The sequence below is a fragment of the Suillus subalutaceus genome, assembly GCF_016647625.1.
Source record: "Suillus subalutaceus strain FC151 chromosome Unknown DFJ58scaffold_30, whole genome shotgun sequence".
Lineage (NCBI taxonomy): Eukaryota > Fungi > Basidiomycota > Agaricomycetes > Boletales > Suillaceae > Suillus > Suillus subalutaceus.
This window is the reverse complement of record NW_024540279.1, coordinates 269,538-297,509: the sequence shown is the minus strand read 5'-3', so window position 1 is coordinate 297,509 and position 27,972 is coordinate 269,538. Positions and strand designations below refer to the sequence as shown.

The 27,972-nt window shown below is 47.7% G+C and overlaps 8 protein-coding genes across 8 annotated transcripts; 3 read left to right on the top strand and 5 right to left on the bottom strand.

Annotated features, from left to right (window-relative positions):
• Positions 1–475: 475 nt before the first annotated feature.
• On the bottom strand, positions 476–2,161 carry DFJ58DRAFT_265951 (uncharacterized protein). Its single transcript, XM_041379551.1, has 3 exons — positions 2,129–2,161; positions 1,567–2,067; positions 476–1,510 (listed from the first exon to the last, which is right to left on the bottom strand). The coding sequence occupies exons 2-3, from the start codon at positions 1,832–1,834 to the stop codon at positions 660–662; spliced, it is 1,119 nt and encodes a 372-aa protein (XP_041245997.1). The 5' UTR covers positions 1,835–2,067; positions 2,129–2,161; the 3' UTR covers positions 476–659.
• A 1,039-nt stretch (positions 2,162–3,200) lies between these two features.
• On the top strand, positions 3,201–6,467 carry DFJ58DRAFT_701027 (AAA domain-containing protein; the record flags this gene model as incomplete). The annotated part of the gene is made up of 16 exons (XM_041383588.1): positions 3,201–3,445; positions 3,511–3,576; positions 3,628–3,757; positions 3,813–3,928; positions 3,981–4,059; positions 4,090–4,276; positions 4,327–4,601; positions 4,655–4,791; positions 4,845–4,896; positions 4,951–5,049; positions 5,097–5,554; positions 5,612–5,938; positions 5,999–6,137; positions 6,183–6,222; positions 6,274–6,302; positions 6,354–6,467. The coding sequence occupies exons 1-16, from the start codon at positions 3,249–3,251 to the stop codon at positions 6,465–6,467; spliced, it is 2,445 nt and encodes an 814-aa protein (XP_041245996.1). The 5' UTR covers positions 3,201–3,248.
• Positions 6,468–6,776: 309 nt separating this feature from the next.
• Positions 6,777–9,531, bottom strand: DFJ58DRAFT_265881 (uncharacterized protein). The gene is made up of 9 exons (XM_041379550.1): positions 9,141–9,531; positions 8,861–9,091; positions 8,618–8,809; positions 8,464–8,568; positions 8,118–8,413; positions 7,907–8,063; positions 7,683–7,848; positions 7,602–7,625; positions 6,777–7,550 (listed from the first exon to the last, which is right to left on the bottom strand). The coding sequence occupies exons 1-9, from the start codon at positions 9,327–9,329 to the stop codon at positions 6,802–6,804; spliced, it is 2,109 nt and encodes a 702-aa protein (XP_041245995.1). The 5' UTR covers positions 9,330–9,531; the 3' UTR covers positions 6,777–6,801.
• Positions 9,532–10,891: 1,360 nt separating this feature from the next.
• Positions 10,892–12,855, bottom strand: DFJ58DRAFT_839810 (uncharacterized protein; the record flags this gene model as incomplete). Its single annotated transcript, XM_041392557.1, has 6 exons — positions 10,892–11,858; positions 11,950–12,023; positions 12,078–12,215; positions 12,267–12,639; positions 12,716–12,752; positions 12,789–12,855. 6 exons carry the CDS (start codon positions 12,853–12,855, stop codon positions 10,892–10,894), a joined length of 1,656 nt encoding a protein of 551 aa, XP_041245994.1.
• Positions 12,856–18,174: 5,319 nt separating this feature from the next.
• Positions 18,175–18,698, top strand: DFJ58DRAFT_265794 (uncharacterized protein). Its single transcript, XM_041379549.1, has 2 exons — positions 18,175–18,572; positions 18,643–18,698. Exons 1-2 carry the CDS (start codon positions 18,354–18,356, stop codon positions 18,664–18,666), a joined length of 243 nt encoding a protein of 80 aa, XP_041245993.1. The 5' UTR covers positions 18,175–18,353; the 3' UTR covers positions 18,667–18,698.
• Positions 18,699–20,211: 1,513 nt separating this feature from the next.
• On the top strand, positions 20,212–21,448 carry DFJ58DRAFT_657515 (triose-phosphate transporter family-domain-containing protein; the record flags this gene model as incomplete). The annotated part of the gene is made up of 4 exons (XM_041381985.1): positions 20,212–20,619; positions 20,672–20,799; positions 20,847–21,238; positions 21,291–21,448. The coding sequence occupies 4 exons, from the start codon at positions 20,212–20,214 to the stop codon at positions 21,446–21,448; spliced, it is 1,086 nt and encodes a 361-aa protein (XP_041245992.1).
• Positions 21,449–24,206: 2,758 nt separating this feature from the next.
• DFJ58DRAFT_701021 (ketopantoate reductase PanE/ApbA-domain-containing protein) lies at positions 24,207–25,734 on the bottom strand (the record flags this gene model as incomplete). Its single annotated transcript, XM_041383587.1, has 6 exons — positions 25,646–25,734; positions 25,474–25,548; positions 25,356–25,418; positions 25,002–25,297; positions 24,339–24,932; positions 24,207–24,284 (listed from the first exon to the last, which is right to left on the bottom strand). The coding sequence occupies exons 1-6, from the start codon at positions 25,695–25,697 to the stop codon at positions 24,207–24,209; spliced, it is 1,158 nt and encodes a 385-aa protein (XP_041245991.1). The 5' UTR covers positions 25,698–25,734.
• Positions 25,735–25,810: 76 nt separating this feature from the next.
• DFJ58DRAFT_778041 (uncharacterized protein) lies at positions 25,811–27,813 on the bottom strand. The gene is made up of 10 exons (XM_041389598.1): positions 27,556–27,813; positions 27,331–27,493; positions 27,269–27,275; positions 27,162–27,221; positions 26,924–27,107; positions 26,847–26,870; positions 26,742–26,795; positions 26,659–26,683; positions 26,274–26,593; positions 25,811–26,228 (listed from the first exon to the last, which is right to left on the bottom strand). Exons 2-10 carry the CDS (start codon positions 27,386–27,388, stop codon positions 26,019–26,021), a joined length of 942 nt encoding a protein of 313 aa, XP_041245990.1. The 5' UTR covers positions 27,389–27,493; positions 27,556–27,813; the 3' UTR covers positions 25,811–26,018.
• Positions 27,814–27,972: the final 159 nt, after the last annotated feature.

The following is a 27,972-nucleotide window of genomic DNA, read 5'->3' as shown; positions in this document are numbered from 1 at the left end:
AGCTCAAACCATGCGATAATACATTGTACAAAGGCTGGTCAGTGGTCACAAACACACACAAACCAGATTCAGGCTCCTAGCGCTATATAGCCGAATTAGCGAAATATTGCTTGCTTATTGCTACTGTGGCTGTCGAATGGGCCTTTCTACACACCCGCTGGTGGGTAGCCTGCACGCAAGCATGATGTAGTAAGAACCGAAATTTCTTCCTCCGAATCTGATCAGTACTAATGGCAATGTGGTATCATATAGATCCAGCATACCTCCTAACAAGCTGTCATCGATCGCCATCGTTCACAGAAAGAATGCAGATTATCAGGACGCTTCAGCAAATTTCTCTAAGGGTTAGAGAAATTTGCTGAAGCGTCCTACTTATAAATTGCCGCCCCCAAAATTCTGGAGCAGAAAAGGCTTGCACTGGCGTAACCTGCTGTACTACATGATGCTGTCAAATCTCAAGACGCTCGCGATGAGGAGAAGATGATCGGCTCGTTTTGGTCCATCCTTGTGGCACTGGCGAGTCTTACGGATAGGATTTATTTCCACCCTGCCCTTTCAAGTTCGTCTTCTGAACTACGGAGACATGGATTAATCGATACAGAGCATCCTACAGCGTTTCACACTTCTAAGAAATTGGTTATACACGATAGTACATATATTTACACCACTGCAACTTGACCGGCCGCTATGCTGTCTTTAAATACCTGCAAGCTTGACGAATCATCCTCATACACCAAGGTGCTGACCTCTCCATGAGGAATATAACCCTGATCAACGTCGAGGAGGACGTATCTACAATCGCCATTGTTAACGACGAGCTCTGTCAAGCTGGTAAGCTCGGCAGCCCATCGTTTCCAGATGGTCGACCACTGCCTGACATTAGTTGCTGAGTCCGGTACGTAGCATGCGCATGATTGCAGCTCAAGTCGCTGCAGGGTATGCTTGTGACGCAGGACAAACTCCTCAACGCCATCAAAAGAGGGCGTATGATCGAAAATGATATTTTCGAGCACGAGGGATTCGAGGGATGGATAATAGAATGAAGAAAGCCGAGTAGCGAGGCTGTGGTAGGCGCCCTGGGGGCTACGTAGCACAATTGATTTCAGAGTGGGATTGGAGGGGGGCAAGAGTGCTCCAAGTGAACCGTTGACGTTATTTGAAGCTGACCAAGTACTGACTTCGGCATTGGACACAACAGACACAGAAATATGCGACAGGGGCGAGTCTGTAAGGGACGACACAAAGTCGTAGCTAGTGGTAGGCAAAATCACGTTGTTGAGAGACAAGGTGGTCATACGAGATGACTTCATGCCGTGATGAATGGCGTGAAGGAGGGTGAGTTGCCGATTTATGAACCAGAATGGGTTCTCGCAGACTTCTCTTCCCGACTCCTGGCAGAGAAATGACGGCCAAAAGTTGAGCACGACGCTTTCAATCCTTGGAAGTGCGGTTATTCCGCAAAATGCATTGGTCAGTACTTCTTCAAGCTCACTGACAGCATCCGCAGAATCTATGCACACGGCCCTGATTAGACTCTGGAACGTGGACGAATGGAAACTGACTTGCCTCCGTTGTCGGGTGGAAGCCGGAAGCGCTCATTGTCGCGAGAATCGTAGACAACTTCTCGAACATGAATAGCAAGGCTTGCGGTACCGATGATCTGGCGGAAATTTTGCGCACTCTGTATACTATTTTTGATGTGAAGCTTGCTGAATGTGCGGGGAGTGACCAGCTCTCTATATGACCGGTTCAAGCTGCGTAAATGAAGAAGATCAACTGTCGCGGAAACGTCCTGAACGATGACGCCAATAAGTTCTACGGGTAGATCTCGCATTATATGGAGAGGGGGGATGGATTTGATAGCGTGGGGCTGAAACTGGTTCAGTCAGGTCCCATTCTTATAACCCAGGCGTAACCGTGTGGTAAGACAGCAAGAATTCCTAATCGGAAATGACCGGCATACGTAGATTCTTCAAATTCATACGCGCTATCATAGGCTATCATGGATTTGAGGATAGAATGATGATGTATGCAGCACCAATGAAGAAATTGATTCGTCACAGTCCCCTGGGAAGCCATTGATCTATCAGTATTGCTATCGTTCCCCGGTCTAAAAATAGGAACACACCCGAATACTCTGACGAACTGCGCAACGCTGCGCATCCAGATAGATCATACAATCATAATTGAGGTTCCCACAGGCTGCGCAGTAGTCATGATCGCGTGATACCAAAATTTTACTAATGGCCTTCTCTGGCTCTTCAGAGAATTCAGATAAGTATTCTTAAGAGGGTTGATGAAATACTTACTATTGCTCTTGATCCTTCGATCTTCTGGCGATGAGGAAAGTCCTGCTATATTACTGTAGCGCGCTACATTCCTACCCCACTTGATTTTCCCTCGAGTGTAGTCGCGTGGCTTCGTTTTCAAGAGCGGCGAGGAATGCATGACACCGACTTTCTCAGCCGCCAGCGCCAATGTGTCCTGCCCTGAAAAGTTCATACAGTGACATTGTCAAGACGACAAAAAGAGTTATGAATGCATTCAAATCTGCTCTTAAATTCGCATCTGAAATAATACTTCCGAGGGAAGTTGACTCAGCTGAAAAAAATGGTGATCCCTCAGTACTGATTCCTGAAATACGATCTTCAAGTTCATACATCATCCCGAGAGACATCCAGATGACCATGGTATTGTCCACCCCTAGTAATGAAGCTAGCACAAGGTGTCGGTAAGGGCTGGGGGGATGAGGTTCCGAATAGTCAGACCTTGATAGAGGAAGATGGCTGTCCTTTCCGAGTCTAAATCAAGTGGACAACCTGCACTTGAGCTAGGGAAATGGCTGAAGTAGCTCAACGTTCGACGGTAGAATTGAGATGTATGTGCTAGAGAGTCGAGGCATTGAAAATATTCGTCTTTGTAGTTGGTCTGTTACATTGAAAACATTCGATGCCTTCGATCGTCAAATTTGGTCCAATAATTTTCGGCTGCTTGAATTTGGGTGTTGCGAAGATACTAAGCTCCATGTCTTGACTACATGCATCGGTCGCTGGCCATCATGATGGCTAGCAATTTAAAAGGCCAAGGACATGTGCGGTGTGCGGCACCAAAAGCCATTTCCAAAGAAAGAATCTTGGACGGACTCGCGCTTAGTGGATTGTTTTAGCTCAAGCCTCACAATCATTATTCCTTTCCGAATTCCGACAAATAACATCTACTTCCAGCACGTCCAAATTGACCCTGAGCCTATGGATATGGCATCAGAAGCAGACCTCAAAGCCTTCATCGGCCGCCATCGTGAACTACTCTCAAAGGAACGCGACGCAGAGATCGAGCGAAGCGCTCTGCTGCTCACAAACTGCGGCCCAAAACTTCTGGAACAAAAAGGGCTTGCATTGGGGAGTCTTGGTGTGGTTGGAATCAACATAGGCCTAGGCGGGAAAACGTGTGGTGTCATTCATTTCCTCCTGCCTTTCCGTTTCCTGATTACAATCTTACGGAAAAGCGCAGATTAGTCGAACTGGAGCGTCCCACAGCGTTTCACACTTCACAGTCATTTCCTCCTCATAACTTCAGGTATGTCATTGATCGCATACGTATAGATCTTGTAGTTTAGGTCTCAGAAAGACCCGGAGACCTCGCTCGCATCGAAGAGAATGTATCCTCGAATGCTGCTGCCAAAAAATCTGCAAAAAGTAAGAAGGTTGCATCTGCTGGCGCTGAAAGCTCCCATACTGCAGAAGGTGTGGTATACAAAGTATGACCTTGTGTAGTTCAGTTAGGTGGTCACTGACCTGCGCACTCCAAAATAGGTGTCAGATACCCGCATCGTCATTGCAGTGGACCCTTCAGATTCCAGATCAGACGATCTTGACCTTCCTGAGCGTTGTCGAGTGCTCAAGTTGGCCAATAGCGTCACTTATGACAGGTAATTGCGTCCTTTTTTCCATGTGACTATTCTAAATTGTACCATATTCAAGAATGGATAAAGCACTTGGCCAATTGGAAAAAATCAGCATTCCTTCATCGAGACAGGCAACTAAACCATATAGCTCCGCTGTCCTGATTTGCTAACAGCAGCTCAAACAGTCCAGTGACAAAGGTGACTATGAGCTGACACCTCTCATCCGAGTTTTACTCGGAATATCACCACCCTCTGAAAAGATTCCTATTGCGGAGCTTAAGTTCTTCGACGATTCTCTGAACCCGAGCCAGCAGAAGGCTGTCAAGTTCGTTCTTGAATCCCGGGAAGTCGCTTGTATCCATGGGCCACCTGGTAAAACTATCGGTCCTCCCACTGATATAACCACCTGATGACAATAATAGGGACAGGGAAAACACATACCTTAATTGAAATCATACGCCAACTCACCTCTCCTTCGGAGCATAGCGCCAATGAGAAACAGCAGCGCATCCTTGTGTGTGGCGCTTCCAACCTATCTGTCGATAATATCCTAGAGCGTCTTCTTGCCATACCACCCCCTGAGAAGGGCAAGAGAACACCCTTGACAACTACCCGCATAGGCCATCCCGCGCGCGTAATGGCTAATCAGGGCGTCTTAGAAGCAACGCTAGAAGTGAAGGCCAACAAGAGCGATCAAGTGATTCTGCTTCAGCATCTGATAAGGTTGCTAGGGCTGAGACTTTGAGTTAGGCGGCACTTGCAAAGGACGTCAAATCTGAGATTGAATCAACGCTCGATGTGCTTGCTGGGAAGGGGAAAGGCTCCAAGAAACCGAGAGGTTCGGAACGGAAAAAGATGTGGGAGGAGGTAAAGGCTCTCAGGAAGGAGTGAGCACAGACCCCTTGCTCAGACTCGGCGTGCGTACTCACTACTAGTTCAGATATAGGCAGCGCGAAGGCGGAGTCGTCAAGACTGTCCTCGGAGAGTCTCAGGTATGGCCTATAATACTATCATGAGTTACCAGGACAATCATCAATTAACTGCAGGTCGTCCTTGCTACATGTCATTCAGCTGGTAGCAGGCAGCTCCGTGACCACAAGTTTGATGTAGTCATTATTGACGAGGCAACACAAGCGCTCGAAGCAGTAAGCTCATTCTGTTCCAGACAATAGTCGTTGATATACCTCTGCAGGTGTGCTGGATCCCGGTATTCAAGGCGAGAAAGCTCATATTGGCGGGCGACCCGATGCAATTACCACCTACAATTCTCTCTATCGACAAACACAAGAAGAAAACATCGGAGACTGCGACACCAAAAAAAAGTGCAAGTACTGCGAATGATCAGAAGAAGTCGCAAGAGTCGACAGCATCAAAACCTCAGCTGCCTGAAGAAGATGAAGGCACGAGTTCCAGTGATGCAGATTCCGAAGCGGAGTCGGTCAAAGGAGACAAAATCATGGCACAAGACGCGACAATCGAAGTATCCGAAGGAGGATCACAGTCGAATCCAAAGCCTGAAAAAAAAACTCAAAAGGAGGCAAAGGGACGAACTGGCTTGCGACCACCTCGTACATTAGAAACAACACTCTTTGACCGGCTCGAAAGGATGTATGGTCCAGATATAAAACGCTTGCTCAATGTCCAATACCGGTAAGATGGAAGTCATTCTCAAGTTGCACTTAGGCAGCTCACAACGCACATCTCTAGCATGCACTCGCAGATTTGCCAATTTCCTTCCAAAACGCTCTACGCATCAAAGCTCGTGTCCCATCAATCTGTAAGATCTCATCTCCTCAAGGACCTACCCAGTACCAGCGCCTTTACTTCCTCTGAAGACGAGGACACCATCAAAGAAATACTGGGAACGCCAGTCGTGTTTTATGACACTGCGGGTTGCGAATACTTCGAGCGAGTAGACGGAGGTAGCGACGAAGGCAGTCGCTGCAACGAGAACGAAGCAGCTGTGGTGTCAAAATGGGTTGAAAGGCTGGTGGGAGCTGGATTGCTGCCATCACAAATTGCCCTGATCACTCCGTACGGGACCGAATTCTTCTGAGCTGAGACATGCAAGTCGGACTTATTATTGTGAATCAGGTACCAAGCACAAGTTACTCTTCTCACTTCCTTGCTTAGACCAGTGTATGGTCTTGAGCTTGAGATTGGAACAGTTGATGGGATGCAGGGGCGAGAGAAGGACGCTGTCATTATTAGCTTGGTGCGCAGTAACGACAAGGTGAGATTCATCTTCTCTACTGCACCTTCCATTGAACGTTTCCAGCGCGAAGTTGGGTTTCTGAAAGAGAAGAGACGTATGAATGGTGTGTGAAATTATTTTCACAGAATACCATCCTCATTAAGTCATCCGACAGTTGCCATGACTCGAGCCAAGAGGCACTTGGTAAGAATGCAAATGTTTGTCCTCATGGTGTTGACTAATCAGGACTCGCAGTGTATTGTGGGCGATTCGTCGACTGTGAAACATGGCAGCCCGTACTTGAAGAAATGGCTTGCTTGGCTCGAGGCAAATGCGGATGTGAGGTTTGCGGAGTTTGATTCCATCTAATAGGGGACCTGGCTCCTGATTAGCCGCGGTGTGGACATGATCACAATCTATTTCTGTGATTGCAATTATTGGGCGGTACAACGCTAATGTACAATGAACCGCCTTGCAGAACGAATGGCTCTATCGCATCATACGACTCCAAAGAAGGTTCCATCTCGCCAGCGAGAGCATTATTACATGTAAGCCTGTACAGGACTAATGCAAGACATGCGAAGCAAACTACTACAGTACAACAGTCAAACAATGAAGGCAATGTCAAAATGAGGGAAATGATGGATGAATAACTTAATAGATACTTGTGATAGAGTACGCCAGGCAAAGGCCAGCCAGCCACTCAGTACTCCTCGACATCGGTAAAAGAGGCGTAATCAGATAATGTCCGCACATCTTCATATTCCAGCACAACTTCCCGCATCGCATAGCGCATGATCGGCGTCAGAGGCACAAGTTTGGGGCCAATCACTTCTTCCTCCTCGTTTTCCTCCTCAATCTGCCCGAGCTCCCGCGTGGATATATTGACTGGATTCATCGCCATCATATCGCCGTCTTCTGAGGACGCACCAAGTGTGCTGCCGCTCCCGACATTGATAGGGCTGGGAATAATACCAACTGGTGGACTAATAATGATGGACGTTAATGGTTCCACGCGGGCTAGCGGTTCTCCCTCGTGCGTCACTGGGTCTGTCCATTGTAGATTCAGCACCCGCCCCCTAACCATCCCATCCACCGCCCGCACACCAAGCTCCCGACAAAGCAAAAAATATGGCAGGTGGTTCGTCCCCACCTGACTCAGTTTGCTCATCACCTTGAGCAGTTGCATTGCGCTGAAATCGGCAGAATATTCATCGCTAACGCTGCCGGGGTCGCGGAAAGAGTTTCGAACAGGAGGGTATGTCTTGAAACCAGCAGGGTCCGAGGTTGGCATGCAGGGCGTCAGGCCCTGAGGAGCGTGGGACGGGCGGCAGGTGTGCTGGGCGTTGTGGGGTCTTGGCCGCTGCCAGGTCACTGTAGTGGCTTGTGAAGAGTGGATGATGTGAAGGTTGAGGACCGCATGTGCCTGAAGGAAGTGGGAGCTTTGTTTGACTGTGATACGACGTTCATAGCTGCCAGTGTGATATAGTGATGTGTACTTACTTTCAAAGTTTCCACCTGCATTGACTGTGAAATATACGTCAGCATTTCACATGAAGAGACAAGACAATGATAATAACATACCATAATCATTGACATAATCATGCCAGTGCGCTAACTTGCCACCAAATGCATCATATAATGAGTCGAACGACAAGCTTGCGCGTAGGTTTTCTGGAACGCGAGGCAGCATCTTCTCAACAAAGAAGGCACGCGTCTCTGCCTTCGTGCAATCTCCGATGGTGATGATCTACATCCATAGTATTAATAATCGACTCCTGAAAACCACGCAAGGTGTCAAGACGTACTTTACAGTGTTGCATTACGTTCAACTGCCGCAGCCATGCTTGATAGAAAGGATCGCTGGTGGCGTGAATTACATGACATAACCTGTCTTGCTTCGTGAGCACCAGCATTGAATCTAGGATGCATTTCATCGCGTCAGATGACTGAATCAGCGCCGGGCTGCAACGGTGACTTATCAGCGCCTAATATATATCTTCAGGTAGGTGTACCTACAGTTTATGTGCTTCGTCGAAGAACACTATTGGGATCCTCTTGGTGGCCTTCCCATGCTCTTTTTCGCGAGCGTTGGAGTTGGTCACCAACGAGGACAGTTCGTGGTTCTGCTGTCCATCGCTTGGCTTCTTGCCTTTGCGTTTGAATAACCACCGGGATTTATGCGAAGGCGTACTTAAAGGTGATGAACTGTTGAGTTTTGTCCTGTCTGAGGACACATCGGAGTCCTTCTTACGCTTTCCATTTTCTGGTGGCTGTTCTGACGGCTCAAACTCGCTGTACTTGAGAAGCGAACTCTGAATCAAAGAAGTCAGTTAAATACGTATTAGCAGGTGGAAATACGCGCCTGGAAGAGCTCCATGAGTCTTGCAATATCGCTCGTCCTGACTTGCGAACCAGAGCTTCCAACAGGAGAATCGTTAAGCCTTCGTTCGACGTTCAACCTGTCGTGCTGTGATAACATCAGGAATCCCATTCTTCAACGCGATTGTTGACCGAACCTTGAATTCCAGGCTCTCCTTCCGGAATTCCTCATATCCAGGCGTCGCCTTCGATATTTCGTCAAAGTACCGCTCCATTTGCCGCGACATAGTCATGTAAAGACTCGTCATATCCGCAAAGCCGGGTATACGTAAATCGAAGTGAAGAACATGATAGATATTCCGCGAGAGAATTTCTCGCAGGAGCACAGTCTACAATCTTTTGATAAACGGGTGATCGCACTGATAAGTTGAGGAACCAACCTTCCCAACCGAACTTGCACCGAACAAGACGGTAAACGAAGGCTCACCCTCCAGGATACGTTCAATCACACGGATCTCGGTTTCCCGCGGAAGAAAGCACGGAAGGCGGGTGAACGCGTGTTTTGTACGCAACGGAGAGCGCTCGTGCGAATCGCGTGTCTCGTTGATTTCGTTGCGGGCTTCCTCCAGGAGACGCTTTGACTCGCTCAGGGAGCGAAGCGTCTCGGAAGGCTGTGAATAATTGTGAGTGAGTCAGTTTGCGCAGTGGTCGGAGACGCACATTCAGAAGAACACCAAATACTTCGCTCATACCAAACAAATTCCTCCTACCAAGGTCAGCACTGTATGCAGCAGAGCTTCTGCGATGGGGTAAGTTTGAGCGGAAGAGCCAGTGCATGGCGTTGGAGGAATATTGGGAGCGTGGGCGAGGAACAGGAGAAGCAGGGTTGCCCTTGGTTCTGGTGCGCATAGCAGTCGAGGGGTGTGGGCACGCCGGCCTTATAAGGAAGAGAAGTAGCAATAGTTGGTGTGATTAGAGAAGTGAATGAATGGCTAAAGCGCAGGTCCAGGGTAGTTATGAGTGTACTTGCAGTCAGGAAAGAAGCACAAAGGGACCATACATCTTACGCATGTTTGTGCTTGCGTGAAGGACTGGAGACTGCCCAGCTTGCACAGCACTAAGTCCACGCATCTACATCGTTTGCATGAGCGCGGTTGATCGATGATCCACGTGGTTCGCGCGAGGCAGCAACACCCCAAAAATGGGTCCAGTGGTACGAAAGCATGATGACGAGAACACTAGAGCCTAGACGCCACATGCGTCTACCTGATTCTTCAGAGCTTCAGATATGACATTGTTCTTCAAGCAAAGAACTAAGCTTGGGCCCCGTCACATCTGTGGGCTGCCCGAGTCATCACTTTGAATTCGACTGAGCCATGAAGTGAATATAGGAAAATTAACACTACAATTCGCAAGCGGGCCGGACTAATTGACATGGCACAGGGATAGAGACGAAGAAAAAGAGAAATGCGATTCCAAGCCATAGTCAACGTTTCAACGTTGTGTAGCGCTCATCAGTACCAGTGCACATTGTCTAAGGCGCAAGCGCTGCTTACTAAGTTACTATTGACAAAGCACCATTCAATTTCAATGGGGATAGGCGCCACCCGCAACGCCTCAATATGATGCATATCATTGATCAAATAAATCTAGTCAGATCATCGTACCTGACATAAGCTCAGCACCTGATTGGAGATTCACTGATACAAGGCTTGACGTCCACCCCGTAAAAATGCAGTCTGCCAAACTATTGTCTCAGGTGAACAAGCCCGAAGTATCAAACCATCGAAAAAGGAAATGATGGCAATGACCGACGACCGTGTGCAAGCGCTCAGCGCACTGAGCGATGAGCGCTTGAGCGACGATCACGGACATACTTTATGTAAATTATATGCGAGCGAGCGGCTCATCAAAGCGGTGCAAGGGGGAATCCGTCGTCGGTAGGTGACACTCCTCGTGTCAATGTGCTTGCGCACACAACCAGCTGTCCGATAGCACCCACTATCGCCGATCAGAATCAAACTCAGTAGACGTCTTCGCCTTGCGCAGGACAATTGAAGGTCTTCGTCAGCGACATCGAATCATATGGGATTTGGCAACAAGATTTGGGAATACTCGACCCTAACAACGTATTAATGGGACGAAGTTAAGATAAAGCAGGACAAAGAATTAGATTACCTCGCAACAACGATTTTTAGGGCGGCGGCCTTTTCGCAAGATCTTTTTCATACAGTTGGCAGTGAGATGGAACCTAATTCCCATAAAATTATTGTTAGGTTGAGGTGCTGCTGCGACTCCCAAAACGGAGTTCGCAAAACTCGCCCGAATTCTTCTAAGCGAGAGGTACTGCGGCGATAAAGGGCGATAACAGGATTGTTTGCGTCTCACTAGAAAATTACATGCCAGTTTGATCAAACGAAGATGCTTTCTATGTAGGGAAAATATTATTTATGCTCACGGGTCACTGCAGGTCACTGGCCACTACCGTCCGATGAACCCAAGACCTCAACCTCATCATCAGATTCAACAAGGCGTCCACGTCTTGGACGCGAGGGTCGGACAGTAACAACGCCATCGAGCTCGTCTTCATCTTCGTCGGAGGAAACTACAATGGGTGCTGTTCGGCCCGGTCTGCTGGCAAGTGATGGTTCGTCTTCCTCAGAGAGGAGATCGGCATCTACGAGCGAACGGTGGTCTTCATCATCGCTGTCATCGGAAAGCTCATATATGTGCGGCAGCTGTTGAATAGGGCCTGGAGGAATTCCGGTGTCGTGTTCATCATCGATGAAATCGCTTTCATAAGCAGCTTCTTCATCTCCGTCGTCTGCGTCGTCTTCCTCCTCATCCTCTTCATCTTGCTCATCAAAGCCAAAGCGCCAACGGAACATTGGCAAACCTGGGTACCAGTCGGCGATCGCTAGGCCATCATCTTCGTCATCCCCCTCGCCTTCTTCGAGACCTATCCAGCCTGGATCATCTTCAGGGTCAAACTCTTCTACTCCTGGGCCAAAGTCTAAACCGAGTTCATCGTCCGACCAATCCTCCCCTCCTTCATGACCAGGATACCGCCTACCGCATGATGTACACACGCCATCCCAAATCTCATGCATGCAGTCCAGACATCGGTATATCCCTCCATCCTCCATATCAAGCATACCGACGTCTTCTCCGCGACGGGGCTCGGTATCTGCATCGTCTGCTAGTAACCAGGGAAGGAAACCATGGACCGACTTCCGGAAGATGCCATCCCAAGGATCCACGTCCGCAGGCCGATCAACGTTAGCTTGCACCTCGGGACGAGGAGGCACGTTGGCAAGACCACTCTTCCCTATGACGTGCGCTAGATTCTTGATAGTCCATATTTCTGCGGGACGATCTCGCACGACTGCTCGGCAATGTGGGCATGTCTTTTTCCGTACAATGGCTGGTACAGCAGGTCTATTATCAGCAGGTGGAGCGTTTAAACCATTGGACAAGGCAGTCATAGCAAGCCACGTGACCACACGGAGCGAGTGCATAAGGCTTGTACATCACATCGAGGCAAATCTGACATGTCAGAGCTTGACAAATGTTGTTGAGAACACTTTGATGCGCAGCCAGAAGCTGATACGATAAAACATTTGAATTAAATATTAACTGCTATGATGGAGTGCGCACCTCGCCCTTCTCTGTCAATTCCTTTGTTAGTTGCGAAATCCTGCCTTCAGGGTCAGCATCTGAGGAGTGTTGCGAGTTGACATTTGGGGACTGTTTCGTATCACTATAATTAGCGGTTTCTGATGAATCGTTTCCATTCTGTACGATATCGTGATGAGGGAATCAAAACAGACAATGCTTTAGACATACCAGAATGGTTGATTGTAATTTCCCTTCAGAATTCTTTTCGGCATCACTCTCGTGATCAAGATGGTCTGATGGAACTTCGACTCCGACCCTGCTTTTGCTTCCTGGATCTGGTAGCTGCGTGGACGTAAATCGAATGATTTCATTGCGAGCCGACACTGGCAACCGCTGCGGCTGTGACGAACTGTCCCCCATGTGATGACGATCCAGTTTCGCAACTACTGGTTCTTTCTTTCTCCTCTTCTTACGCTTCTTTGTGTCCCGTCTTGTGTTCGATTCTGGAGACTGATCGACCCTGAGTCTTTTGGGGTTTGGAGGCGCTGACTGGGGGGCCTCTACGTCGGATGTGGATCGCTTGAGACCCAGGGTTAAACCACTGTGTTCCGACATAGTTAGACACGTCAATGGGAACTCTGCGTCCAGAACACGACAGTCCGGAAAAGACAAGATACCTGATGTTCGGCGCTCGCACGAAAGGATGTTGCTTAGCTAAGTCCCAGTAGTGAAAGGAATGTTGCAACTTACACGTGATCGTGGGAAAAGAGTCAGAGTCGTGAGCTTCGTCGACGGTCTGGTTGCCATTAAACGTCATGTATACAGGCTGCCACTACCTGGTGCTACAAGGAAAGGTTTTCATCGAATCCGGTGTAAACGGACGACTTCCCGCAGTGCTTGGAACGTCGTTCTAAATCTGCGTTGTGAAATCCTTGTGTCGACACCAAACGTCAGTATTTTACAAGTCGGCCCATTAGTGAACCGGTGAGTTCTTGCTGGCGATTATATATGCTGATTACGGTGCATTTACATGGCCATATATTAATTGCTTTATATTCCAATGTGTCGAGTTTAACTTTATTTACACCAGGGTAATTGGACGAGCGTGCTCCTCAGCAGCTTTATACTTCGGGTCTTCCCGAAGAGATTACCTTTGTTTAGGGCCAGTCCCTTTGCCACCTTTGACCGATGCCCTGTGCATCTCCCAGCATGTCGTCCATGCCTCTTTTTAGGGCCAGTCCCTTTGCCACCTTTGGTCAATGCCCTGAGCATCTCTCGACGTATTATTCATGCCTTCTTTCGGGCCAGTCCCGTTGCCACCTTTGGCCGATGCCTCTGTGCATCATTCGGCATGACTAATATGTCTTAGGCGATCCTCATTGCCACCTCCTTTAGTGGAGTTAACAGTCTATGTCTAGCGAGACTGGGTGTAGCGGAGTTCCTTACCTCTTCTCACTCGAATTACTTGTCTCGCTAGGTACGCTGTTTTTCAGTCTTGAGTTTTCGTGCCTCTTCTCACTCGAATTACTTGTCTCGCTAGCAATCTTTTGCGCACTAATAATACATCGAAGTTCTTCTCATGTCTGACAATGCCAACGGATCCGCTCCTACCCTTTCGTCTAACCCCTCTTCAGGAGAACACCCAGAGTTTGACCAAAACTCCGTTAACCAATGCCTTAAGTTCGTCGAAGACTTTGGGAAAGGGCTTATACAGAAAGGAGACGCATTGTTGGAAATCCAATCCATCCTCCAAGCCGCTATTGGGGAATCGGATACGCTCACGCAACTTGACTTTAAACCAGGCTTCAAACACTTCCTCGAGCTCCTCGACCTCGATGCCTCTGAAGACCTTTCTTCAGCGGAACGATCCAGAGTTAATGTTGAGAACGAGCCCACCAGAGGAAGCTCCAAATCCCCAAGTCAATCAGCTAGTACCTCCGCTCTTGTTAAAGAGAAAGATCTCCGAACAAGACTACGAAAACGAGTCCAGTCCGAAGAGGAAGAAGATAATGAGTCCAGTGATGAACATGAGTACGTTTTGCGAGGAAAGAGACAGAAGCTTACTTCCGAACGCGTTCAATTCTATCCCTGGCTCCAACCAGAGGAGTATCGTCATATCTCCAGTAAACAGGCCGAACAGCTCACCCTCGACTGTTATGAAGAGTGGTCAGAGGATTCTAAGTACTATCGAGGACAAGTCACCGGTACCCCCAGGATGTCCCAGTTTTCCCTTGTCCCAATGGACCCTCCTACTCGAAGGACGAGCTCCCGACCTTGAAAAGGTCTTGTCCGGACATTATTCCACCTCCATTGATCCTAAACAAACCCAAACTCTTGGGAAAGGGTTCGAAATCACTATGTCTCAAACGACTACCTCCCACAAAGTTAAAACATATGGGGACTGGAGTATTGCTACCGAATTATGGATTGAGGCGCTCACCTTCATCATGCCCTGGAAAGAATCTGAACTACGAGGATACAAACGTTATCTCTCCGGGTTCTTTGTTGACGTCCATTACGTCCTCCACTCCAGAATTATCGACTTTGATAAAGCCTGCAGGCTCAAAGTTGAGGGGCAGAAGTATCTCAGATTCGATGCCGTCTCTAAGTTCCGTCGACTCGAGGTCACTCACCTCTCATCCCTTGGAATGGTCGCATACACCGAACTACAACAACTCTCTGGATCGTCCGGAGAAAGGACTTCGGGAAAGGGTTCAGGAATCGGAAAGAGATCATCTCGTCCAGAGTCTTTCGGACGAGGAGAACCCTGCCATAACTGGAATCGAGGAGCATGTGACAAGTCTACCTCGGACTGCATGCGGTTCCATGTTTGCAGCAAGTGTAGAGGAGGACACAAGCGTGGGGACTGCCCCGTGGCAAAGACAACTAAATGAGACTATCGCTCGAGGACAGCGTTTTAGAAGACGAATGATTTGGGGGGACGAAGCTAAGTCTCTTAGTGGAACTGCCCAATGGACTGAAACTGCTGAACCTCTTCCACGTCCACCTCTTGCTGAATTCGAAAACGCCGCCGCTATCTCTACAATCACCAAATATCCTCATCTCTTCCGTGTTTCGACTCCTATAAATGTTGATCGTTTCGAGACCCTTCTCTTACATGCCAATCATCCTAATCCTCCGTTCGTCCGTTCGGTTTGCCAAGGGTTACGGGAAGGTTTCTGGCCTTGGGCTGACACTCAGGTTGGGATTTATCCTATAACCTGGGAAATTCCATCCCCCTCTCCTTCATCCGAACTTGAACGCAACTTCATCCGCGACCAGATTTTTAAAGAGGAAAAAGTTGGAAGGTATTCTTCTAACTTTGGTCCTAACCTTCTGCCGGGTATGTACAGCATGCCGATCCACGCGGTCCCGAAGGAAGGAGGTAAATTTCGTCTGGTCACCAACCATAGTGCCAGCGATTTTTCTCTTAATTCTATGATCGCGAAAGAAGACATTGCCGGGGTTACACTGGACAATGTCCAGGACCTTGGAGATGCCATTCGTGATTACCGTCAACGTGATCCTACCGGCGACTTACACATCTGGAAAGCAGATGTCTCTGAGGCTTATCGCCATATGCCCATGCACCCACTCTGGCAAATCAAGCAAGTTGTTTCTTATGAAGGTGAAAGGCGGGTCGATCGTGCCAATGTGTTTGGTGGACGTGCATCTCAACGTATCTTCCACGCCTTCATGTCACTTGTGATATGGATCGCAGTCTTTGTACGACTCATTCAAGCCTTCATCTATGTCGACGATTCTTTTTCTTTCGCCAAGGTTGGCGATATGTCTTACTATGTCAAGTATCGCAAGATGCTTCCTACGGATATGGTTGCTCTCCTTCTTCTCTGGGATGAACTGGGCATCCCACATGAGGAACGGAAGCAGATTTTCGGATCTCCACTCCCCGTCATTGGCTTTGAGGTGGATCCGAATTTGATGAAGATATCCCTCAAAGAGGAGTCTAAAAAGGGTTTAGTACACGAACTTCGTGCGTTCGCAAAGCATAAGCAGAAGAGATCACTTTGGGACTTCGAGCACATTGCCGGCTCCCTCAACTGGGCGTTGAATGTTTGCCCGCTCCTTCGGCCCGGGCTTTCAGCGGTTTACGCCAAGATGAAGGGAAAGACTAATTCAAAGGGTATGCTATGGCTAAACCGAACCGTCGTCGACGAGTTGCTCTGGGCAGCGTTTCACCTTGCCCGCTCTGACGGTATTTACTTACTCAAATCGGTCTCTTGGCATATTCAACCTCTTGGCCCGGATATCCTTCAAGTTTTCTGTGACGCCTCGGGTTCAGGCATGGGATTTTGGTATCCCAGTTTTAACCTCGGGTTCCAATCTAATCTTCCCAAGCCTTCACCTGTCCAGGACATCTTTTTCTTTGAGGCTCTTTGCGTGGCCTCTGCTATCCACGACGCTGTTACACGGCTTCCGGAGAGTGGTCGTCTGGCGGTATACACCGACAGCCTTAATACGGTGTTCTTGTTCAACTCTTTGTCGGGTGGAGCAGGGTATAACCGTCTTCTAATGGATGTCGTAGAGGTTATCCTTGCCTACAGCGTGGACTTTAGAGTTTTCCACGTATCTGGCGACAACAATGTTGTTGCAGATCGTCTTTCTCGGTGGCGTGCTAGGGAGGCTACAAGATGCTCGCCTGGATTACGAATCTTCCCTTTTCAACCCCCTCGGAATGCGCTGGGGGCATCAAAAAAATGATTCATGCGTCAGTTGAGGCGAAGCAGCCAGTTCGTGCTGCTTGGCCAATGGAACGCCTCATTCATGAGCGTTCCATTAACCTCGGTCTTGCTCTTGATAGGTCGACTAATCAATCCTACTCTTCGGCACTCAATTCATATGTTACTTTCTGTGATTTGCACCATCTCGCACTTGATCCGACCAGTTGACACCCTCTCCCTCTTCGTCACTTTTATGTCGGCTCATATTAATCCTCGTTCAGTGGACAACTATCTCTCGGGTATTTGTAGTATCCTGGAGGAGTTCTATCCGCACGTCAGACAAAATCGGCGTTCACGTATCGTGTCCCGCACATTACGTGGAGCTAAACGTCGTTATGGAGTTCCTATTCGACGTAAACTGCCTCTTACCCGCGCGGATCTCCAAACCACCTTGGCGTCTATGCCAAGGTCACCATCTCATGATGATCTTCTTTTTATTGCACAGCTCTTTGACGGGTTTTACGGCCTTCTGCGTCTCGGTGAACTTGTTTGGCCTGATAACTCGTCCCTGCGGTCGTTCGCAAAACTTACTCTGCGTACCTCGGTAATTCTTGCCGACTCTCATCACTCCTTCGTCCTTCGGCGGCACAAATCTGACGTCCAATTCGAAGGTAGTACCATTGTGATACAGCGTGCTGAATCCGCTGATCCTCATGGTGCCTTCATCTCCTACCTGCACATCTCGCGACAAAATGTTTCCATTCAACAGTCTACTCTGGCTACGCAGTGACGGGTCTACTCCCACACGTGCGTGGTTCATCGCTCGTCTGCGGGCATTGTTTCCTGATTCCATATCGGGTCATTCCTTGCGGGCGGGCGGGGCTACTTCACTTGCAGCTTCTGGTGTTTCGGCTGATCGTATTCAAGCTATGGGGCGTTGGTCAAGTGATTCGTTTCGAATTTACATACGGAAAAATCCCGCATTACTTCATGCGCTCGTTTTCAACGGGCGGTCCATCCATGATCCAGTAACACCGTTCCAAGCCATCTAAAAACATCTCTGAGTCAATTATCTTGATCTTTATCTTTATTTACTTAATCTTTCTATTTCCCTCCCTCCCTTCCTCATAGCTGGAGTGTTAGCATTGTATATTAGGTACGGGCTCGAGTTTGCGGTTGTTTGTGACCGAATCCATTGGGGGCCTCTTGCTCTCGCAATGGGGTCCTCGTTTTGCTGGCTAAATCCTCGTCGTCTGCGTTCCAACGAGACTTGAGTGAGGACAATTAGTCGAGTTTAACTTTATTTACACCAGGGTAATTGGACGAGCGTGCTCCTCAGCAGCTTTATACTTCGGGTCTTCCCGAAGAGATTACCTTTGTTTAGGGCCAGTCCCTTTGCCACCTTTGACCGATGCCCTGTGCATCTCCCAGCATGTCGTCCATGCCTCTTTTTAGGGCCAGTCCCTTTGCCACCTTTGGTCAATGCCCTGAGCATCTCTCGACGTATTATTCATGCCTTCTTTCGGGCCAGTCCCGTTGCCACCTTTGGCCGATGCCTCTGTGCATCATTCGGCATGACTAATATGTCTTAGGCGATCCTCATTGCCACCTCCTTTAGTGGAGTTAACAGTCTATGTCTAGCGAGACTGGGTGTAGCGGAGTTCCTTACCTCTTCTCACTCGAATTACTTGTCTCGCTAGGTACGCTGTTTTTCAGTCTTGAGTTTTCGTGCCTCTTCTCACTCGAATTACTTGTCTCGCTAGCAATCTTTTGCGCACCCACCCATTTTAGTACCCTCCCATTGTATATTAGGTACGGGCTCGAGTTTGCGGTTGTTTGTGACCGAATCCATTGGGGGCCTCTTGGGCTCGAGTTTGCGGTTGTTTGTGACCGAATCCATTGGGGGCCTCTTGCTCTCGCAATGGGGTCCTCGTTTTGCTGGCTAAATCCTCGTCGTCTGCGTTCCAACGAGACTTGAGTGAGGACAATTAGACGAAATCCTTTCCTATATATTACGATATATAACGATATATGACAATAACTTCTCACCGGTTCTCTGATGCGCCCCCCACTCTGCATGTCGAAAAACACCCAGTTCTAGTGAAGGGCCCCGGGGCTGTATGTGTTCTCCTAACCGTACCAGGTCCCTTTCCCACCAAGGACCAGCCATGTACATGAGATAGTTGGATACCTCGAACCCAGGACTCACCGCCAGCGGCTTCAACTCCGAGTCCGGCAGCAACTGCGGAATTCTAGAAGTTAACGTTGTCTCCGTCGAGTATATGTCCTCTCTATGTCCGATCAAAGTGCCTATCAGGAGCGTATGACAGTCTGACTATTATAAGGTCCATCCGTAGCTAAATGTTTGGACCGTTGTTACCATCGTAGACGGTACTCGTAGCGCTTTGTCAGCGCAAACCCTTTAAGACCGGCCGCATGCCTGACCTATAGCCGGCCAATCATCTCATGCCCCATGTGCTTTTTAAAAACTTAAATCGGGGACCTTAACTTGACGTCCGCAGTATTACGTACTCCTGACCCATATATACTAGAGTCTAAACTTAGCTATATATTTCAATTTCCCCCCAAACAACAGGAACTGTATATCAAACGTATTATTTGGTTCCTTGAACTGTTGAAGTTTCTATCGCCGACTTTCCGAAGGAGAGAGGTTCAGTTTCAGTCAAGACTGCGGTTGATTCCTGCTCGGAATTGTAAGAATTGAAATAGTTGTACGGAGGAGAGTCTCAGATCTCAGACATGACCTAGTAGAATTGACCTGTCGTTCTCGGTGCGGCCCGTGCCGCTAAGACTAATTAAGGTTACACATCGGTTACACACATGTTTTGGGCGTCTAGCAGGGTTGGCAGTTGCTAATAATATTACGGAATTCGAATCGATATTCAGCAACGCTTCTACCACCGTTTTCGCACTCTAACATGTCCTCGTTTGAGGAGGACCAAAAGTTGGCTGCCATATCATGCCAGTCTCAATGTCCATTCGTGCCGGAAGTCGTTGGCTTGGACAAAGCCGGTCTGACTAACGGGCAGCGTCCACGCGCTGCCCCGACGCTTGCTCAGACGTGTGCCCGTGACGACTCCGCCGTCCCTGTCAGATTCACTACATTCTCTAAAGGACGTTTACACAGACGGCATGAGTCACATGCCGTCCTATCTGGGCAGATCTCAGATTTATTCTCGACTCCAGATCCTCTTCCGAAGAAATGGACTAGTAGCCTTATTCGTCAACATGAGCGTGCCGATTTTATAGCACAAAATTCCATTCAAACGTCATATCCGCAACCGCTTACGGTTAGCAAAGAAGACGCGTGGGGCTCCTACAGGCACACCTCGCAATTCTCACTGGCAGGTTTGGCAGGTTTGTCAGGTTTGGGTGCCGATAAAGGACACAGGCGTCACAGCTCTCTTATATCTCGCCAACGCTTTTTACGTAGCAGCAATCGTCTTGTTTCACCATCGTCACACGCCGACATGCAAGACCTGCTACCTCCCCCTGTCGTGTCTTCTTCTGATACACGTATACCCATCCACAATGACCCTTCGGAAAATGAAAAATATACCCCGCTGCCTGAAACAAATTCGCCCTATTCCCCATCCACACGCTACTCGTTGGCATTTTGGCTCATTCTTTACTTTTGCTTCAACCTCGGGCTTACCTTATACAACAAGGGTGTCCTCATCCACTTTCCTTTCCCATACACCCTCACTGCCCTACACGCTTTCTGTGGGACCATCGGAGGGCTCATATTACTCAAAAATGGTACATTCGTACCTGCTAAACTCACCGACGCAGAAAACTTTGCGCTGGTGGCATTTAGTGTATTGTACACCATTAACATCGCCGTCAGCAACGTATCTCTGAATCTGGTCACTGTTCCAGTGAGTGATGGTATACCTTGCACAAGCTAGAAGCTGATGATGACCACCGCAGTTTCATCAAGTAGTTCGTGCAGCCACGCCGATTTTTATAATTCTTCTCTCCGTCTTCTTATTTGGCACCCGGAGTAGTAATCACAAGATGATATCCCTGATACCTGTCATAGCTGGCGTTGGCTTTGCGTGAGTCATTTTTCGCCTCAGAACGTCACCTACTTATATCCGTGTAGGACGTACGGAGATTATTCGTGTACAACAAACGGACTCATTTTGACCGTATTGGGAACGGTGCTTGCTGCCATCAAGACTATCTACACCTCTATCCTGCAGTCGACCCCATCACCGACCTCTCCGCAGCCGCGCGTAAATTTTATCGTTCCCCCGCGGTTACAATTACATCCGCTAGACCTCTTGACCCGCATGGCACCGCTTGCATTCATCCAGTGCGTTTTCCTCGCATACGTCACGGGGGAATTATCCCGCGTGCATACATGGAGTCTAGAAGAGATGACACCAGTCAAAGCGACGCTCCTTGGGGTCAATGGCTTGATTGCGTTTGGTCTCAATATTGTCAGTTTTACGGCGAATCGGGCAGCAGGCCCTCTGAGTATGACTGTTGCTGGTGAGTGACCATTTTTGTACATACAACGGCGCATATGCTGATGAGCTTACAGCCAATGTCAAACAAGTCCTCTCTGTATTTTGTGCGGTCATTCTATTCAAGCTCACAATAACGCCGACAAACGCGCTTGGCATCCTTCTCACGCTCACTGGTGGAATGTGGTACGCAGCCGTTGAATATCAAGAAAAGAGAGGTAGATGGAGAAAGTAGATCATGATTCAGGTGATTTTTGTGCTAGAGCTGTTCGTTCTTAGTGACTGCATTCTACTGTAGCCCCTTCGCTCTCCGACATGAACATTATATATGCATGTCTCATCTTTTGGCACTCACACTATACCTGTAATATAGATATATATCACCTCTGGCACACATGCCAATTTTTAAACGGGTTGCACTAGTTCGCTTTTGCAGGACGTGTCACAGGTTATGTCCGCGCTTATCGAAACGTCATGCTCATTGAAATTTGAAACGCCGTGTCCGTTCGACGTGATTTTTACTAATATTGGACTTGATCGTATCCTGTGTGGGCGTTTACAAAAGGACCGTGGCTAGAATGACACCGCACCTGCACCAGAACCTCTGAAACATAATATTTCCGTGATTTATGCAATGTCGCTGCTCGCATCAAATCGTCTTTTTTAATACTAGCTCCGTACAGTTGCGACCCTATTTTTCTTGTGATGGAAACCATGCGACTTTATACAACTTTGTAAGTCTTCTTCTGTTGGTCTTGTGCACCATTCCTTTTGCAATCCTTCTAGAACTCAGCCTCGTTGCACTGAAGCTAACGCAAACATTCTTTGAAAAAAATATCTGACGTCACACGTCACACAACCACAGAATTAGCCGCCGCTAGTGTTTCGAAGTCAAGAAGCTCAACGATATGTAGTAACTGCTGTGCACTAGAAGCATGTCTAATATCGACTTGGAAATTTATCGGTATAAAAGTTACATAAATCGATTACTTATCGTGGCACGTGAGGTTGCCGCCGGGTGCCCATTTGCCCATCAGGCAATAATGAAATTTTGATCCATATTGTACGATCCGAATACCATCTTATCTTATCCTCGACTCAAGCCATCAGAATATTATTTTTGGCACTAGTCCTGTAGCGGTGGCATCCCTGACTCCGTTGTCTATCGCGCTATTTTTAACCATCGTTAGTTCGAAACGTCCAGTGTTTTACCTTGTCTTACATGTATCACATCTAGCATGCATGGCTAATCAGATGCCTATACAATTCTGCCAACCGTTAGAGTGGTCTAGACCTGATCGCTAAGGAACCTGCATTCTCCAAATGAGACACGAGAGTGAAACAGACATGTCCGACATGCAGTATAATCATGACAGCAAAATGAAATACAACCCGTGAGCATATAAAACTGCCACAGGGCCCCCGGGGGAAAAGAAAATCATTTAACGCGCATACAAAAATAGTGCCTGGACGTTTTGATCTGATAGAACCTTCGTGGAGTCGGGGCTGTACAATTGTCAATTGCTGGAGTCTCCCGGGGGCTTAGCTAGATAGAACAAAAGAATGTATCAGAACATTTTAAGTGAATGAAAACCGATCAGACGCTGTTGCCCCGTGATCATGCCACAAGGTGCTGCACTGAACTTTGGACGTGCTTTGGCTGGTATCGTGGCGCAAGCCTTTCCAAATCTGCAAGTGACGTTATCTGTCGGAAGTGACCGATACGATCATGAGCCTCGAATACGTTTAAATCAGTGCATTATAGACTCATTCGATTCATTGCCATATGAAGCTTGTCTGCGGTCGTGTTTACTGCGGGTATGCATATTTGATTCGAATGTAGTCAGTGGAGTGCTTTGGTTTATGGCGCAGACGCTAAGCTTGATGGGGCATAGAGCAGTGCATGTCAATATATCAGGCCTCAGGCCTCAGACCGGTGTGAGCGCTATTTAGTATTCTACACATGTCGACATGTCGACTCCTCCTCAGGCCTTAACCTTGTCAACCCGCGGATATGTCGGACCGCTAACTTGCATCGTGGCACAGAGGTACTGGGACATGAATGATGTAGCTTGAGTTTGCTGCCTGTACATTTCCTGATTGCCATTAATATCAGTGCTAAAATCAGTCGCCGCCGATGCCACCGTATCATAGATAATACTCATACTGACATTTGAATGACCACGAAGACGTGATGAGCACCCCTATTGACTTTGCGCCCGTATTCTGATTGCACGGCAACCATCGTTCTCTTTCAAAATGGACTCGGCGTTTGAATAAATACATCTAAGGTCAATGAAACACTAGAACAAGCCTGAGATAATCAGCAATGTGATATTGATAACGGGTTGGGTGCGGACAACGTTGTAAATCACAATTATATGGCTACCGGTGAATGTTGACCGGTCGACCGAAGACAGATGGTGTTTGTACCTTTATCGTAACTGAACAGAATATGCCACGCTCTGAATGATAATGACCTCTTACCGGTTACCCTGCAGGACCTCTCTTATCACCATTCAACTCAAAGATACAGGAGGAGTTAAAAACTATATTTGCAGCGATTCTGATGTTCCTAGGTCCAGTCGAATATTTGGTACGATCCCCCATTTTGGGCCTTTCCAGCATTGAATCGTGCAATTACCGCTCAGTGTGATTTCCCGACCACCGCCATCGAAGAGAAAGTGGCATTTCTCCCGTCGACACCGGGGAGTACTCAAATCATCTGAACGAGCAAGACGGTTTTCCGGCATCTACCATCAGCTTTGGCAATCCTTGCTGATTCAGAGCATGCAGTTGCATGCTCACAGAGGGCTTCCGTTGCAGGAAGAGGTCGAAGTTTCACGAAAGACGGAAGTTGCAGTACCTGTAAGATGGAAACAAGCCCTTAATGTAACTGTGACACACCTGTGGCGGCCAATATTGACCGATGGTCAAGCCATCGAAATATGCTGTTGAAATGAATAGAATTCTATATCAAAGGCTGTGTGTGCCTAGAGTTTGGGTTGTCTTAATCCACCGAGAGTCTGGTTTTGGATGATAGCCAGCAAAGCATACAACGTTTCAATACGCTGCAGCGCAGATATCAGCTATGATAGTATGTAGCAACGGCGAACACTGCTTACTGGCACATCTACCCCCATTTCCTTGGCCAATCTGACCACCTCCCCAAGAATCACCTCCACCTCGATAGGCAGCCCATTCTGGGCATCAAGGAGCATGCTCGGGAGAGCTGTATGGGCAGGGTCTTTGTGTAACTCTGCAGTACGTAATATAGTATTGTCAACGAGGGAAGAAGGTAGACCATCTTCGTTGTCCGGGTAGCCCAATGCACGCCCTAAGAAAAAGGTAAGACATGCAGAGAGATCATACAGTTCGAAATTACCAAGGGTAATCATCTCTTGTAAAATCGCACGTAGGACAGGAATGATATTAGGTGCTGTCTGAGGTGCAACGTAAGGACTATATGATTGACCCTCTTTGGGTGGAGGCCGGAACATCGCTGTAGGAGGAGATCCAGTGAGGGTCGAGAAGGAAGAAAATGCAATATTCCAAAATGTCTTGGCGAATTTCTTGCGTTGGATCTCTGTTGCAATGGTCACTTCTGAACCTCCTGTCTTAAGCATGGTTCCAAGGTCCGTCAAAATGGCATCTTCTTCAGGAGAATTAGTAGTGGTCAGGTGGTCTCCATGTCTGTACATTCCAATGGTAATACGATCCTGTGTCCGCACGAAATCTACGTCAGAAATCCGGAAGGGTTACTCGACGTATGAACTATCTTTGCTCACAAAGTCGGTGTGTTCGACCACATTCTTCTCCACCAAATTCGTTCCAATCCATACAACAGTGCTGATGATCTTTGGTTCACCTTGATTGAGGGCCTTGACGCTATGATACAAGTCTCGCTCCACTCCCAGTCCATTTTGAAGCAAGACATAAGTAGGCTGAGGGTGCCTTTCACTATATGGACTAGAAAGCAATGGTTCTAGAACCCGAGATGTCTTTATCACCTCTGGAATCGCCTTGGTTGTCAGGATCACATAGGAATACGGCCTATCAGCAGCCTCTGCCACCGACGATACTACTATAATTCCAAGATGCACAGTGATGATCACCGCGGGGAACATATTGGTCTTGCTTACGACGATAAGGTCTCCAGCTCTCGTGAGTGCCATACTTCTTGCTCCTGATGTTTATGCCCTTGGCTAGAGTCGGATCAGCTTTGAAGTCAAATCTCGATGAGACGACGTAGTAATTCACCATTGATAATGTCATAGTTACTTCGAGCAACAGTAGTGACTCGCGCAAGCTTACTGCTTTGAAGGATGTAGGAGTCTACCAGCCTGAGTGTCAGTACTATCACTGTATACGAAATATCCAACTTGATGGTTGGGAGGAATAAGGATTAAGCTTCAAGTTGCTTGTGACTTACAGATTGTTCCAACTGCTCCCAGGCCAACAAGCAAAACGTCTTTTGTACTCATCTCACAAGAATCATTGAATGACGGACACTAGTACTACGATCTGCCGCGGCAGTTGCAGGATTCTCCGAGTCACGGCCCGTGACGCGTGACGATCACACACATATACCCGATGATCCAAAAAAGTCTGAGTCCCCTTGAGAAACCAGATAAATTACAATCACGATGCAACGATGTGAGTTGTTAGTACTAGGTTGTTGTTACTTAGCTTATTAACGGTTTGGGGTAATGTCCAATATACTGTAGACAATGCACGCAATATACTACGGCAGTTCGTCTAATATCGTAGATGACAAGAGTATAATTAAGAACCATTTGTTGTTGCTATACTTCACGGTAGAATGACTGCATACTCCCAGTCTTCCGAGTAGCAAATGGTGATATGGGAGCCATAGGGTAGGTACAGGTATCCTCGGTGACATCGATCTGGACTGGTGCAAAGGTCACTGTAGGGCTCGACGATTTGTCGAAATGTGTGCCTATGCTAGTCAGGCCAAGGCCGAGACGGGTGATGATAAGAAGAGGCGTCGTGGTCTAGGACGATATGAGACGAGAAGAAGTTAAGCATAAGGTACCTACAGCAATTTGAACAGTAACATTGAATGCCATGAAACCAGACGGGCTGCCAGTTATATCCAGAATGAACATTATCAAAGTGCAGCTGGCTATAAGTGCACCGGACTCGATGACGGTAAACATGGCAGCCTTGTAGGCATTGCGGCCAGTTAAATCAGATACTTCTCGCCCCGCAAGCCAAAGACGATACGCGATTCCGAATGTGACACAGGTGTTGAGAAAAAGACCCAGCGACCAACTGGCTTTACCAAAAGCTTGAACACTATATGAGAAGAGGTGCTCGTTAGGCTGAGCTATCAGAAACACGGCTATAATAGCACAAGCTACGCAGAGATGATAGATAATCTTAGTACTTGATCTGAGAGCGAAGCAAAGTTCGTAAGCCTACCGATATGTGCAACTTCCAAAATCAACTAGTAATAGACACATTCATAAGAAAGACGTGACATATAGGATAGAAAGATATCTTACCGAGGGAATGACAAGCTTCCAGCTGTGGTTCCAAACAACGTAAAGCCTCCAGATCTGTTATCATGCGTGTCACTTCAATATCCCAACAAGCTGGATTTTACTCACTAGCAGCAAATCTTGAGCGAGTACCTGAAAGAAGGGACGATGAGAAGCGATTGAAGCCAGAAAGATGGTATACGCACATTGGAGACAAACAATGCCAAATTGGCCAACATAAATGTTGTTGGCGCGACGAAGTACATGCTGCTTCCATTAGGGATAGATGTTATGGAAGAGGTTGTGAATCCTTGCAAGGACAGAAGAAGGGAGATGATGTTGTGTGCTGTTGAGACTAAAATGTGGAAAATACACGACATAAAAAGGACCCTGATCAAGAGCTAAGCGCTGGTGAGTGATTGGCGGCTGTCTCGAATCACGAACCTATGTGACTTTCTGTCCCGATTCGCCAAGATATATATACATGCACCAAAAAGCACGCAGCTGTCAATGGAAATGAGCATAAAAAATTTCCGAATGTTTGAACCCACTTGATTCCTATGAATGAGAGTTTAAAGTCCAATGTCAACGCTCGTTACAGAGGAATGCATACCGTAAACTATACTTTCAAACCATACTGAGGTTATAAACATACGGTCGAGGGCAGCCATTTTCGTCTGTCATAGTCAGAAGGAATACCCAATGAACGGAACTCAGCGTCTTATAACTTGTCGGTGTGCCTTAGCAGCCTTGTTGTGTCTTGAAGCAACCTGCCACTGTCTCAGGGATATTGACACAGTCAATTGACAAAACAATGGGAAAGTTAATATGCATGGACCTTTCAAAATCTTTTCTGTTTGTCTTGATTTTTTGTGGTGGTGTTTCAGGGGAGAGTTGTCTTTATTGTTGTGGGTTGCAGTATGTTGGACTCGGACGCTTGCTACGACCGTGTGCGCTCGCCATGATCAGGAGGCTTCTGGACATGTACGGCGAGGAACTCGGCGGGAGAAGGCCGTAGATATTCACCGTACTGCTCGACGACGGTGTCACATCTCGACTTTCAAGTGTCTCGAAGATTTCAATTGGCTGATGTAACTCAGGCCTTAAAGTAATTAATTAATCAAGTCATGTAAGCTCACGTGATCTGAGGTAGTTCCTGTACAAAACCCTCCTTTTTGGCGCTTGTAGCATGGTCCTTGTACTGAACCCTGAACCTCTACGTTGCATGCAGCAAACTATACACATTTTATACATT

Coding starts and splice junctions, on each gene's coding strand:
- DFJ58DRAFT_265881 (XM_041379550.1), bottom strand. CDS start 9,329: ATGCGCACCAGAACCAAGGGCAACCCTGCTTCTCCTGTTCCTCGCCCA. Junction 8,064..8,117: donor TTCGACGAAGCACATAAACT/GTAGGTACACCT, acceptor TCACCGTTGCAG/CCCGGCGCTGATTCAGTCAT. Junction 7,626..7,682: donor TGATTATGTCAATGATTATG/GTATGTTATTAT, acceptor TATATTTCACAG/TCAATGCAGGTGGAAACTTT.
- DFJ58DRAFT_265951 (XM_041379551.1), bottom strand. CDS start 1,834: ATGCGAGATCTACCCGTAGAACTTATTGGCGTCATCGTTCAGGACGTT. Junction 1,511..1,566: donor GCTTCCACCCGACAACGGAG/GCAAGTCAGTTT, acceptor CCGTGTGCATAG/ATTCTGCGGATGCTGTCAGT.
- DFJ58DRAFT_265794 (XM_041379549.1), top strand. CDS start 18,354: ATGTCTAGCGAGACTGGGTGTAGCGGAGTTCCTTACCTCTTCTCACTC. Junction 18,573..18,642: donor TTGTTTGTGACCGAATCCAT/TGGGGGCCTCTT, acceptor TTGCTCTCGCAA/TGGGGTCCTCGTTTTGCTGG.
- DFJ58DRAFT_778041 (XM_041389598.1), bottom strand. CDS start 27,388: ATGGCTGCCCTCGACCGTATGTTTATAACCTCAGTATGGTTTGAAAGT. Junction 26,796..26,846: donor TCGCTCAAGATTTGCTGCTA/GTGAGTAAAATC, acceptor GCATGATAACAG/ATCTGGAGGCTTTACGTTGT. Junction 26,229..26,273: donor ATGTTACTGTTCAAATTGCT/GTAGGTACCTTA, acceptor ATATCGTCCTAG/ACCACGACGCCTCTTCTTAT.